The 14258-nt window shown below is 36.8% G+C and overlaps 1 protein-coding gene across 2 annotated transcripts in view; it reads right to left on the bottom strand.

Moving 5' to 3' along the window:
• Window positions 1-14258, bottom strand: part of LOC131664055 (uncharacterized) — a 102569-nt gene that overhangs the window by 49075 nt on the left and 39236 nt on the right. For both annotated transcript variants that reach the window (XM_058934907.1, XM_058934908.1), the window contains exons 3-4: window positions 4734-4948; window positions 2545-2743 (exon numbers count right to left, since the gene is read on the bottom strand). In XM_058934907.1, the coding sequence (XP_058790890.1) occupies window positions 2545-2743; window positions 4734-4948 (414 nt within the window). The remainder of the gene's footprint in view (window positions 1-2544; window positions 2744-4733; window positions 4949-14258) is intronic.

Genomic DNA, 14258 nt, shown 5'->3' with positions numbered 1-14258 from the left:
TAAATCTGCTTTTCCATTACATCACACGGAACAGCAATTCTCTGTATAGTGCAGTTATGTGACAAAAAAAATACTCCTAAAGTGTCCAGTAAGGTTAAGCGTACACAGAGCAATAGCAAGATTCATACTGGATACGATAAATTATTTATCCGACTCATCCGAAAATCACATATTTTTCTTTGACTCTCCAACTCTCACAGAAAAATTATAAAATGCCAACACTACAAATTTCGGAATTGCAAAATAAATTTGGTACAAACTGTTTCTAATAAGAAAACTATTAACATCTGCCATAAGAAAATACCGTAATCAATCGCTAACCAAACCAAAGAACTTTATAAATTAGCTACAAAATTACATCTTGACAATTGTATAAAGAAGAGATTAAGAACATCATCGGTAAAGTCATAAAAATACAATAGAACAAGACATGGGAAAAATACCCGAGCAGATATAATATAAAAATAATTAGACTGAACACAAGTGACTACATCCTTTTACATAAACGCGCTTTCAATATAAGAAAAAAAATTATATTAACTAGACTGCGCATTGAACACGCAAGAATCGCCCACAAGCACCTTCTCCAAAAAACAACACTCAACATCTGCGAAAAGTACAGAAAAGTATTAACCGTGAGACATATTTTATGAGACTGTTCAGTGTCCAACCTTCATCGTAAGAAGAAAAAATTTTCAACTGATGTGAACAACTTATACGATGTAGTCAACAGCAAAGAATAATATGTATGTCTTGAAATTTCTTGAAGGAATTAAATACAATAACCTCTTCTAACCTCATCCTATGCTATAACACAATAAACAATGGATCTCAACAAACAAATAAATATGTAAGATTGCGCCGACAATCTTTAACCTTATATCTGTATATTTACATATATATATATATATATATATATATATATATATATATATATATATATAATTTATGTAATAATCTATTAAATACTACCACGTAAAAAAAAGTTGCAATATGTAACATGCATCATTATGTATGTAAACGTATTATAACAATAATGTAATATGACATACGAGTCGCTAATACCCACAAAAGGGATGAGACCTTAAGTAAATAAATAAATAGTATCGACTTCTACAGATTCGGCATCGCTTCAACAAACGTTGGCACGCAACGCGGGAAAAAAGAAGAATCAAATGAGCTTACGCGCTCTTGCTTATTTTGTCGCTCGTCCGCGGCCGCTAAACAAAACAGAATAAAGCGGGTTGCGCGAGGAATAATAGAGACCTGCGTAGCAATAGGTTAGCTAAGTTATCGGAACAAGTTAAAGAACAGAAAAAAATAGTAGGTGAAAAATAAGAAGAAAAAAAAATAAAGCGGAAGAGGTGGCGATCGACCGATGATTTACGGCGCCTCGATGGGATAGCTGCCAATTTTTCCGCAGTTACGCTGAGTCCGTAACTTTCCGACCGGTTTTAGGCAAGCGTCTAGTTCACCCCGGTTATTTGCTACCCTTAATTCCCGAACACTTTCTCTCTTTTCAACGCCTGCATCGTCTTTTATTACTTTGTCTTTTCGAGATAGAGTTCTTGCGCATTTTATTATCGTCGACGTTTTTCTTATCGTAATTTCTCTTCTTTTATCCTTTTTTTTTGCTTTTTGACTATGCTTTCCTGTTTTCTCCAGCTATGTTTGTCTGCAATTTTATCTTCGCTTCTATCAACATGTGCAAAAACTAATTTATTGGTGAATACAGTCAAAACTGAGCAAAATGATGTATCTGATTCCGAGGAAATGAATCTGAGTCGATTCACGTAACTACAATGACAGTATTATTACAAATTATACTAAAATTTTGCGTGTGCTGTAATGTAGAAAATCAATGGATATGTCGGCTGTCGAGTAGTACGAGTACACGTATAGCGAGTCGCTTGCATCCGTCAAGTAACGCGTACGTGGAAGCTTCCAGTTACGGAAGTTCTGGCACTCTTGCAAGGATGCACAACTTGGGCTTGTCTATAACTAGTTCTTGCATCAGAAACCGTCGCGAGTCGATAACTTTCGGTGGCCTGGTTGCTACTACGTCATTAGTGCCCACAGTCATTGTTACACAAGAATGCTAATGTCGAACTTTCGACTAATGTCGAAATATTACGTCAACTTTATCTCAATAGTCTAACAAATACTAACAATTCAATGGGAATGTTACAAGGTTCGAGAATTTCATTTTGATCTTACGACAGCTCTTAATAAAATAGAGTTATTGTAAGCTATCAATCGCACCCGCTGGCTTTATGAATATGTGCTATAAGCTACTACTTTTAAGAATCTGTCAAGATAAATTTTCTAAGATTGTAATTCACACATCCCTTACCTACTAAATGAAAACGTTTCTGAACAAATGCTTTCTCAACAAATTTTATGATAATTTTGAGGACATGAGCGATGAGTATTATTTAATAATTATTGAAAAATCGCATTTTCTAAATAATTGAACACGTAGTTTTCAAAATCATCGAGTAATCTGATTATTAACACGAAACAATTTTGTCTTATCGGACTCACCTTCTAAAACTTTGTAGCAGCTAATATTTTTTGGATACTGATTGGGATATCCTGGACTATAAAACTCACGTCTAACTTTATCTCCCTCACTGAATTTTATACATGGATTTTCTTCTTTATCCTCCCTTTTACGTCGCTGATTTTGATCTGTATCATCTAAAGAAATATTTTGTACGGTAGTTTCCGACGTGTGCGATGCCTACGGAAAAAATATAAAGGCTCATTAATTATAGTAGCAGTTGTCAATATTATCAATTGATTTTTGTCTTATATGAAGTTTATGCCTGAGGGAAGTACATTTTAGAAAATATATACGAGGTGTGTTCAAAAAGTAACGAGAATTTTTAAATTTCGCGGGTTTGGAGAGTCCGCTTGTATAAAATTTTTTTTTATTATGTTGGTACACATGCCCCTGAAGTACGATAAAATTTTCAGCAATATTCATTGCTTACTTTTTAAGTGGCAGCCGCTAACGTTAGACGTATTTTTCGAGCTCGGCGATTTTCGTTTGTGAAAAAAATGGATCAAAGAATTTGTATTAAATTTTGCGTAAAAAATGAAATAAAGTGTAGTAAAGTTTGTCAAATGTTAACAAAGGCATATAGTGAGTCTGCTATGAGTAAAGCAAGGATTTATGAGTGGTATAAGCGTTTCCAAGATGGCCACGAAAACGTTGAAGATGACGAACGACCCGGACGCCCAAGCACATCAACAACTGATGAAAACGTGAAAAAAGTGAAAGAAATGGTTATGAACGATCGCCGAATCACAATCAGAGAAGTCGCTGATGATGTTGGCATATCAGTTGGCTCATGCCATCAAATTTTTTCGAATGTTTTGGGTATGAAACGTGTGGCAGCAAAATTCGTTCCAAAATTGTTGAATTTCGAACAAAAACAGCGGCGAATGGAAGTTGCTCAGGAGTCGCTAAATAAAGTCAATAACGATGCAGAACTACTAAAACGTGTTATAACAGGTGACGAAACATGGGTTTACGGATATGATGTCGAAACTAAGGCTCAATCGTCCCAGTGGAGGCATTCTGGATCGCCGACACCGAAAAAGGCTCGACAAGTGCGGTCGAATGTGAAGGTTATGCTCACTGTGTTCTTCGATTTTAATGGCATAGTGCATTATGAATTCTTGCCACAAGGTCAAACAATCAATAAGCAGTACTACCTACAAGTTCAACGTCGTTTGCGTGAAGCAATCCGAAAAAAACGCCCGGATTTGTGGCAAAACAATTCATGGCTTTTGCACCACGATAATGCGCCTGCTCACACTTCATAGCTTGTTCGTGAATTTTTGGCCAAAAACGAAACTGTAACGATGCCTCAGCCTCCATATTCGCCAGATATGGCTCCATGTGACTTTTTTCTATTTCCAAAAATAAAGAGAACATTAAAAGGCCGTCGTTTTACAAGCATAGATGACATTAAAAGCGAATCGCTGAAAGAGCTAAAAGCTATTACAAAGATCGAGTTTCAAAAGTGTTTCGAGGATTGGAAAAAGCGTTGGCATAAGTGTATTGTATCCGAAGGGGACTACTTTGAAGGCGACAACATTAATGTAGATGAATAAATAAATATTTTTTTCATAAAACGAAAATTCTCGTTATTTTTTGAACACACCTCGTATATTCAATTTTTTCGTATATTAAATATAAAATTCTAAACAATTAATTTCCTACAAGAATTCTATTGCAGTAAAAAATTGATCAAAGAAATAAACTAGTTAATCTTCAGAATAAGATACGATTTCTGTGAATCGTTTTATTCTTGACGATCATGTGGTGTTACGAAGCTTAAAAAACTGAGTATTTTTCAAGTTATTTGTAAAACTTCCAGTTCAATTTTCACTAACATTACAAGATATATCTGGTGACATAAAAGTTGACGTTCCTGATAAAAAACGATCTACGAAGCGAAACAAAAAGTGACCGAATATGAGCCAAGGTGTACACCTTAAAGGTTACTCAAAGAAAAAAGAGCCGGTACGCTCAAGTAAGAATCGACAGGTCAAGCAACGCTTAGTTAGGCAAAGTGTAGAACAAGATTGGAAGACTAAAATGTATGGATGCGCCGAATCGATAAGGATAGGATGTAGTATGACCGCGAGTGAGCAAAGTTAAATTGGCCAAAGTGCAGAACAAGATTTGAAAGCCGCAAGACGCGGTGTTGTGCACTTACCTCGGCCGTAGACGCGTAGCGCTGGCGAAAGCTCGGTGGGTCCAGCAGGAATGGAACTCGATTTGAGCTGGACGCAGCGAGATGAGTGTGAGCCGCTGAGGCGACGAAAGGCAAACCGTCGCGCTGTGTCCCGGGGGAGCCGCGGATCGCGACCCCGTCCAATTGGCTGCTACTGCTCTCGGCCGACATGGCTCTCGCGCTGTTGCTGGCGTTTCCTGCGAACAAAAACATTTTTCCTTCGTTAGTTTCTTTTCAAACACACGAGAAAGAGAGTGGGAGAGTTCAGCCCCTCCTTACAATTCATATTCTCTTTGAGGCTTTTCACTTGCCAACACCAACAATTCCATCTCGTGGCTAGCTCGTTCGCATTTTTTCCTTACTAGCTGCCTTGGTAAGCGTCAGCCCGGTAAATATTTGAAGAAACGTTGCATATTCTATTCATCTTTCTCCCGGTTATATTCTTACAAACGCTTGCTATTCGTGAAATTTTATTTAGAGTTAAGACAAAAAGTATAAAACACTAATATTTGCCATTGATGTATATTCAAGTTTTCTATTCAGAGCTATACACTAGACTGATATATGATTTTGACTCAGGTTATTTTATCATTCAATTAAAATTAACACGCATATGCTGTACAACATAATACTTATATTTTAATTACACTGATAAAATGTCTACGCTTTGAGCAACGTCGAGAAATCGTGTCAAAATGTGTGATATACTACCAAAGCAACTAAAGTACTTTTACAAATAAAACAAAGAAATCATGCTCGAGAAGAGCAGAAAATTTTGGCTGTTCAGTTGCCTGTTCACATGATCGATTCCAATGATAAAAGAATCGCAAGACATTATAGAGAAAAGATTCGACCAAAAACTCGGTACGTACGAAAAATGTCGGAACGAAAAGTCGTTATTTATGATGTAGAAGTTACATGTTGTATTGAGTATTGTGGGAGCTACAAATGTGTTTAGATATCTGGAAGAAATGACGTTAGGAAGTATTAAATTTCAGACAGATTTTGCGATACACTCCCCTTTGGTATCGATATGATATTTTATGCCTTCAAACATGGTTAAGGTGTCTGTTACTTATAGATTGAAAGGAGCGATGCAGCGTTGATAGTATTGCCAAAGAATCAGTCGACGATCAAAAACCTACGTGAGCGCGTTTTCTATGGCCTTCTCTATTTTACAACGTACACTGTACATAAAAAAGGCTTCCGATCAATATGTGGATGGTCATAGATGCGTGAGTAAAACTATTTGCATTTTTTCTATCCTTTTTTCTCGTCGTCGGGCGTCCCTTTATCTACGTCTCGCTTATCAAAATAAAAATACATTTTTAAAAACGCCCTGCCGGTAAAAAAGATTTTTATTTTCCAGTTGGTCGGACCCCCATACACACGCGAATGATCGACAGACTGATGCTATCCACTGCACATTTTACCGTGAACACAAATCTAATATAGGCTCGGCGTACAGTCCAGAAAAAATCTGCTGTGATGAATGGCAGATGAGAGAGCTTTTTGTTCCGATAGCCGTCCCTGACGGGCGTTCCAATTTGAAATTTTTTAGGAAAGTCCAGTGACCATGACGTGACTTACATTCAGTTGTGATTTATTTCAAGAGCTCTTATCGTGGTCTGTTTAAGCAAGAGTAAGTATTAACATTTTTAAGCACTATTCCTAAAGAACACAGAGCATTTAAGTATTTGCGCTGTTTAACCGAAATGAAATGGTTTTCGTAAAAAAAAAATGGAAAGCCTTGTTGAGAAGATTTAATAGAGTCGCGATCTACCTAAATATACCCTTTAAAACTACTTTGCGAAACAGATAGTTATTGAAAATGTGATATGCATAAAAAATTGATAAAGTCGGAACTGATAATATATAAAAGTGATACCTGGCTTCGCAACATTCTTCGTCATAAGAAAATTATCCTACGACAAGTCCTATAATTTCCTATCCAAAAACATTCACTAAGTTCTCTAGACTTTTTTGGTCTTCGTATATATTGTCTCTGCGTAGGACAAATGTTACTTATACAGTAATTGTATGTACATTGCACCAATATTACATTATATCTTTACAAATATGGAATACCACGTCGGAGTTTGTAAGAATTATATGACATAACCGTACGCTGCATGAGCTCTCCTAACGTGACTCAATTGCCTCTCAGAATTTAAAAACTAGTTATTTCAGAAGACAATTAAAATCTTTTAAAGTGCTTTATTAATCCGAACGTGCAAAATTGCTAGTGGTGACAATAGAAGTTGAAAGCCGACTTTATTTTTCTTCACTGTTTTCGTATTTCTCTTTTACTTGCTCCTACTATTTTCTAAAGAAGAAAGCTTTTATTACTACGTTTAATTAAAAAGTGAATTCTTGAAGTTAGGAATTGAAAACAATGGAATAATGAAAAATTTTATTGTCTAAAAGAAATTTCATATTATAACGAATAAAAGACAATACTTTAAAATGGGCTATTGAAAGCAAAACTGAGAGAGAGAGAGAGAGAGAGAGAGAGAGAGAGAGAGAGAGAGAGAGAGAGAGAGAGATTGTACAACAAAAAATTAATGGTATTTATGCCGTAAATGTAAAATAAACGATATATATATACATGTATAGGCAGGAATTTGCAGAAACAGCTTTCATCTTCATATCAAAAGCTGTTCATCAAGTGCCAGTAGTAAAATGTTTTGTGAAGTTTTCCCATTAGCATTCGAAAAGAGGTGCGATTATTCGAACAGCGCAGCGAAAACCGACATGGTATATCCCAGCCGAGTGCAACTTATTAGTTGAGCATTAAAAAGCTCGACGAACGATGAGAATCAAAGTGGCGATAAAACATTGGTTATATATAGAGTTCTGAAATACGTGGTGGGCCGCTACCAATCAACAAGCCCGATGTGCAAGATTAATCGAGCACTTCGACCTGCAGGATTGTCGTCAATTTGATGCATCGGTAACCGCCGTCGCTCCCCTATCTCTCTTTCTCTCTTTTTCTCCCTCAAAAAAGAACTACACTACCAGCGAAAAGAAAACCTGACGACTGTTTATCAGTACTCTGCGAATAAAGCTAATTAGTTGCGTAATCGCAGCGGGTCGTAAAGCTCTGTGCAGTTTTCCAGCGTGGACGACACGTGGAGATCCGGAAATTTGGAGCGATTTAATCGCACTAGGCGTCTGCGAGAGGCAAGGATATCTCGCTCGCAGCTCGCACAGCCCAGGCAAATAAGTTAGCGAGAGTGTCCCTTGGCCTCGTAAAGCACAAAGTTTGCCGAGCGAGGCGCTCGAGATTTTAAAGCTATCATCGCAACGCTGGGAAAATGGCGTGTTTTGGCTCGACCGTTAGCATTAAATCCTGGCCGACGTTTTCCACGATTGAAAAGCACGCTAGACATTAGTGCAATTAATACGCGTTATACTTTGAATCGCTCGGAATCTTCATGACGTGGTGACATTTCATAAAAAATATAGCTGGAGGATGTACACTGGGAGGGCTACGCGTGTGCACTTTTCAAGTATAAACGAGGTATTCGTGTTTCCAGCTGGCGAATCGGCAAAAAATGAGACGGCACTTGATGTAATGTTGATCGAGGTAAGCATGTCGCGGTAGGCGTCGGTCGTAAAAAGGACGAAGCTCGTAAAACAAGTGTGAGCTGGATGTAATTAAAGTGTGGCTGCCGGGTATATAGGTATATCGTCAACAGGCGGAGGAAAGCTGCGTGTGGTCAATGAAAAAGTAAAATTGACTCGAGCGTCTCGATACACTCGTAAAAGTATAGTTGAAAGTTTGCCAAAGAAATATAAAGCTGCCTACGGCAGCTCTCCGCGCCGTTAAATAAAGTCCACCAACTCGAAAGCGTAATCTCAAGCGTCGAAGTAGAATGAGCGATATGAGAAAGCAAGGGACACGCGAGTGCTGGCAAAGTGCTATATAGTTGAGGAGCAAGAGCGCGCGTTAACCCGAGTGCGACAGCGGCGCGAGAAAAAGGGAGACAAGAAAGCTCGCCAGAGAAAAGAGACCCGAGTAGTTGGTCGCCTTCTCGGACTGTTCAAGTTCGCCGCTGCTTGGTCTTTGTCCCAGAGCGACTGCTCGCCGTACTCTGCCACGTAGACTCAACTTACTGCAAGCGTACAAACCCCGCAACTGGCTATGTGCAAACAGTGCCTTTTCCCCACCGTCGCAATCCTTTATGCCATCTAATAACTTTCCTTGTGCACAGTGTGTTCTTAATTAGTAAGAATCATGAGTGAATGCTATTCACTCTCTCTGGCCTTAATGCAGTTCGTTACTTAAACCATGGGATTATCGATCAAAATGACAATAGAGTACTTGAAGCAGCTATAATTATACTTTTAATTTTTTTTTTCAAGGTGTTGTTAAATAAACGTCACAAGGGTACGGTTGAAGAATTCTTTAATATGTAATAATTGTATACATTAATGTGCGTTTGCATCGTCAGTGCGTTAGTGACCCAAAAAGTGTGCGGGACGACGCATACATCGCTTATTAAATAGAGGAGACTAGAGGCCTGCAATGGCTCGGTCGGTAGGGCGACGGACTCGCACCCGGTAGGCCCGGGTTCGATTCCCAGTTCCTGCTGATTGATACAAGCACCACTGAAAAAAGTTTCATGTGCTTTGTTCTCAAACACATTGCAAGCCTCCGTCGCTGATTAGCACTGATGAAGCATAAATAGAGCGACGTTAAAAATAAAAAAAAAAAAAAAAAAAAAAAAATAGAGGAGACTGTACTCGCACATCAGCACCCCATCACAATACATTAGAAAAGTTTACGCTTGTTCATGATTCTTAGACTTATAACACATCCACTTACAAGCGTAATAACATCTTAATTCCGTTGTGAACAAATACCAATCAAATTCTTTAACGCATTAAATGTTTTAAATGACAATGCTTCAGTTAAAATGTCAGCCTATTGATTTGCCCAACATATGTATTTAACAATTAACGAATCGTTATTATAACAGTCTCTTACAAATTTATATTTAATATCGATATGTTTTGTTCTACAACGGTATCCCTGATCCTTAATTAAATGAATAGCGCTTTGATTGTCTACGTATAGTACAGGTGTTTCTGAAATTGTAGCAAAAATACATTTAACAAATCGCTCTGACCATGTAATCTCTTGTGTCGCATCACGCGCAGCTAAGAATTCTAATTCTGTAGTAGAAGTTGCAAGTAAATGTTGTTTGTCATCTTCAAGCAATCATTAAACCTTCTAATTGTAATATAAGACCGGAAACAGTTGACCTTGTAAACTAACCCATGGGTTAGCGTGCATTTTAGGTATTTAATTATACGTTTATCGCGTTCCAATGATTTTTGATCGGGTTTTCAGCGAGTCAACTTAATACTCCCACTGCAAAAGTAATATCAGGACGCGATACATTTGCGAGAAAAAATAGACAGTTGATTGCTTCTTTGTAGGGAAAGTCAAAATTGGAACCCTTTTCCCCCTTTACAAAAATTGTATTTATGAAATTTGGATCAATCGGTACACTAATGACTTTTAAATTAGTTGAATAAAACTTATTAACAATTTTCTTGGCATACGTTTTTTGATTAATATGTATAGAACCGTCATGTAAATAATTAATTTCTATACCTAAAAATATTTCCACTTTACTTGTAGTAATTTCAAATTTTTTTTGATATGAGTATAATCTGATAGACAAATATAATCTGATAAACAACAGCTCCATCATCAACATAAATTATAAGCATTAGTTTATCAGTGGAATCATTATTCGTAAAAACAAATGAATCTACATTATTAGTGTATAAATTAAGGAGGCTCCAGGGCCATGGCGGTTCTCAACCGACTCTCAACTTTGTTTTCGCGCATTAAAAAAATACTTCTGGGATTCAACTCGCTGTTATTTCAGCAATTATTAACCAATCAATGTAAAAAAAATCAGAGATGTTCCTTGAAGACTCTAGTATCTTATAGTTTGAGTTAAAATTCAGTACATAACGTAGTATTCCCAAAAAAAATTATAACCTCAAAAATGACGAAAAACGTAACTTCGGTTGATAAAAGTCTACTATGAATTTTGGAAATTCCACATTTTTTGATTGCCAGATTATTTATTAGCATCTCAAAAATCTGTTTATCAAATTTGAGGCCTTAATGGCCAGAAGAAAATATTATACACGAGATAATGTAAACCGACGGCGTTCCGTGACATCGATTTTTAGCAACATTTTCGGTAATAACTCAAAATTTCCCACGGCTACCCATATTATGTAATACACCATCTGAAAGCTCAACTTTTTCTCTATAAAATATCAGTTTTATACCATCGAACAACTCCATTAACATAATGTAAATGAATAATTTCTAAAAAAATTTCGCGTCTCTCTATAAGAACCTATGTATAGTCTATACGAAATGAGTCAACTTTGCGATGAAATATCTCAAAATTTCTCACGGCTACCTTAATAAATAATTATGCCGTTTGATTCAGCACGTTTTTATCTATTGAAATAATTACAACAGACCTCTCAAATTTTCGCGCTGGAGCCTCCTTAAGTTTTATTAGGCAGTTAATAAATTTGGTGTTCCAGCAACAAGCGGATTGTTTTAATCTATATAGACTTTTTTGAAGTAGACAGACTTTACCGAAGCCGTGATTAAACCCTTCAGATTAGAGCATATACACTATTTCCTTAAAATCTCTATTTAGGAAATCCGATTTAACATCAAATTGTATGCATCTTTGGCGAAACCGAGATCGCTAAAAAGGCTCATATGAAATTATATCTGGCTATGGAGCTGAAAATATCTTTGTAATCTACATCTTTTCGTTGTAAAAATCCTCGTATCACGAGGCTAGCTCGAAATTTATTATTATTTTCGGTGGATTTCCATTTCGTTTTAAATACCTATTTGTTTATTAAAATGTCAAGAATTGGAGGCGAATTTATCAATATCCAGATTTTATTTTTTGCTAAAGTGTCTATTTCATTTTTCATTGCTATTTTCCATATATCAGCATTTTTAATCTTCAAGGCTTGCCTATAGTTTTTCGATTTGTCACAACATGCATAAAATAATTCGTCTATTCTTTCAAAATCAAAAATGAAATTGTTAACAACATTTCCGCGATATGGAGGTTGTAAGTTTTTGCGATTGTGTAGTTCATAGCGAGGTGCATTGATTTCCACTGCCTCCTGTATATTTACATTTTTATTAGCATTTGTTTCAACTATATCTCTATTTACATTCTCACGTATATCGAGTTATCATCGGCGGCGCCATTATTTATATCGGCAAATTTTCATCATAGATATACGAAAGACTAAAATTCAATACAGAATAATTGAAGTGATTTTATGAACTGAGTTTATATTTATTTCAATTACATTTGAAGCTCTAAATTTCAATCTTGTCATCCAATCTTTAGTATGCGAATTAATTGTCTGATTAGATAATTTTAATTTCACGAGAGTTACACTATCCAAGCCAAACCAATGGGCTCTCTGTACGTGTGCCTATCTACTATAATATACCTGAAGTCGTCGCCCCAGGGGTCCCGGCTTTACAAAATCTATTGTAACTGTTCGTAGCGTGGGTAAGTGTTTACTAGTTTTATAATATGTTTTCAAAAGAAATTTTGTTTGTAGTTTCATATTTTCTTTTTCATTTTTCGAGTCTAATTTTAAATCGAATCTAATTAGTATATCAATCGAGTTAGAGTTTATTCATAAAGAGCTAGATGGAGATCACATACGATTTCTTTACCTGTCCATCTGACTCACTATGCACTCTTATGTGCAGTAAGTTAAAAAAATAATTCATATATGATAGCGTATGTATCTAGCATCGCGTTAAGGAGAATAAAATACAACTTCTAAATGAATCGATTTGTTTTGTTACAGTAATTGTCATAATGGCTGACGATCCATTTTCTTACCAGAACATTTATCTACTGTGTGAAAAACCAATACCTCCGCAGTCCAATGTCCGCGAGATCAAAGATGCGGCCTTTAACAAAGTTGTGAAGGCAAGTAAAAAACGAGGTGATAATAAACATGAAACGATTAGTCATCTACCGTTTATTACTGTTCACGAGAACTGCGGAAAATTTTATATTAAGCAAGAGAAAATCGATGCGTGTAGATGACGAGTGGAAAAAGAAAACAGAAAGCCACACATTTGCATGCCACTCGCTCTACTATACCAGTTTTGTTCGACTTTATAATAGAGAAGAATGTCAATTCAGTATTAAAGCAATTTTGAAAAAATTTTATGGTGATCGCGACATAGACATAAGAAGTTTAAAATAACATTTATACAAATTTTTCGGTAATGATATTGTCACCCATCCTTCGAAATACGGTCATATTATAACTTTCATTGGTGTGAAAATTTTGACTGAAAATTGGTAACTAATTAGACTAAAAAACAGTAAACCTTGGATGTTGAAAAGGAACGTGCGAATATCTATCAATCGGCAGGTAGAATACTATTTCAAGATATTCGACAACAAGTTTACTATACATATATAGTAATTCAGTGCCGGAGAATTTTCTTAATTAGATAAACACAGATATACTGTGGTCACTCCGATTGATATTAGAAGAGATCATTTGCAAAAACAAATGCAAGCCACTTGACTTCGAGCCGTTAATTGTAACTATAGCACATATGATTATTTCTGCTACTCGTTCAAGATTGTATCTTTCACTTATCATGATCAGTCTCGGCGCTATGTTTGATAAGCTTTATAGCTCACGGGAGTTTGTACAGACTTTAAATGCAGCAGGCCTTTGTGCATCGTACGATGAAATTCGGTTATTTGAAGCTTCATTGTTGAATCATTTGGGAAATACAGAATATCATGATGAGGATGATAATGATATTGATGAAATACGAGAGAGTGGAAGCGAGAATGAATCTGATAGCGGGCTGCTGCAACCAAATAATGGTCTCATGATTCTTTATACGAAGCGTATTGAAACCACACTAATGTAAATATTTGTATAATTCCATGTATGTGATAAATATATTTTGTAACGGTAGTTATTTCTTCGTTGTTGTAAATCGCTGTCCGTTAACAAAATATCTATGCCGCCGTTGTTTCCCTCTTCCGACCAGCTCCGTGCTGAAAGCGCAATCTAAAAACGGGCGCGAAAGCACGGGAAAACGCAAAGGAGCGACGGTTGCAGGTTCTCGGAAAACGTTGCGAAGGAAGGGGGGGACGTGGAGAATATCTGGTGTCGCCGAATAAATTCGCCGTCTTACTCAAAATGATCAGGGCGGATTTTATTCGTTGTTCGTGGATACACTCGCGCACATTCCGCATCGACCGAGAGATTCGAGCCGCACGGTCCGCTTAGACATACGCGTGAGAGAGAGACGGGAGATACGGTTTCGGTCGGCGCGCAGGCCGCGCAATTTTCCGCACGCGAATATTACAATATCTGGGAGGACTTACGTGAGCGAATGCTGCTGCAGACAGCTTCGCCTTACAATCCTAGTTC

Source organism: Phymastichus coffea, unplaced genomic scaffold, assembly GCF_024137745.1.
Source record: "Phymastichus coffea isolate CEN01 unplaced genomic scaffold, Cenicafe_Pcof_1.1 PCOF00040, whole genome shotgun sequence".
Classification (NCBI taxonomy): Eukaryota; Metazoa; Arthropoda; class Insecta; order Hymenoptera; family Eulophidae; genus Phymastichus; species Phymastichus coffea.
The sequence above is the reverse complement of the archived record's forward strand: the minus strand, read 5'-3'. Positions and strand labels throughout refer to the sequence as shown.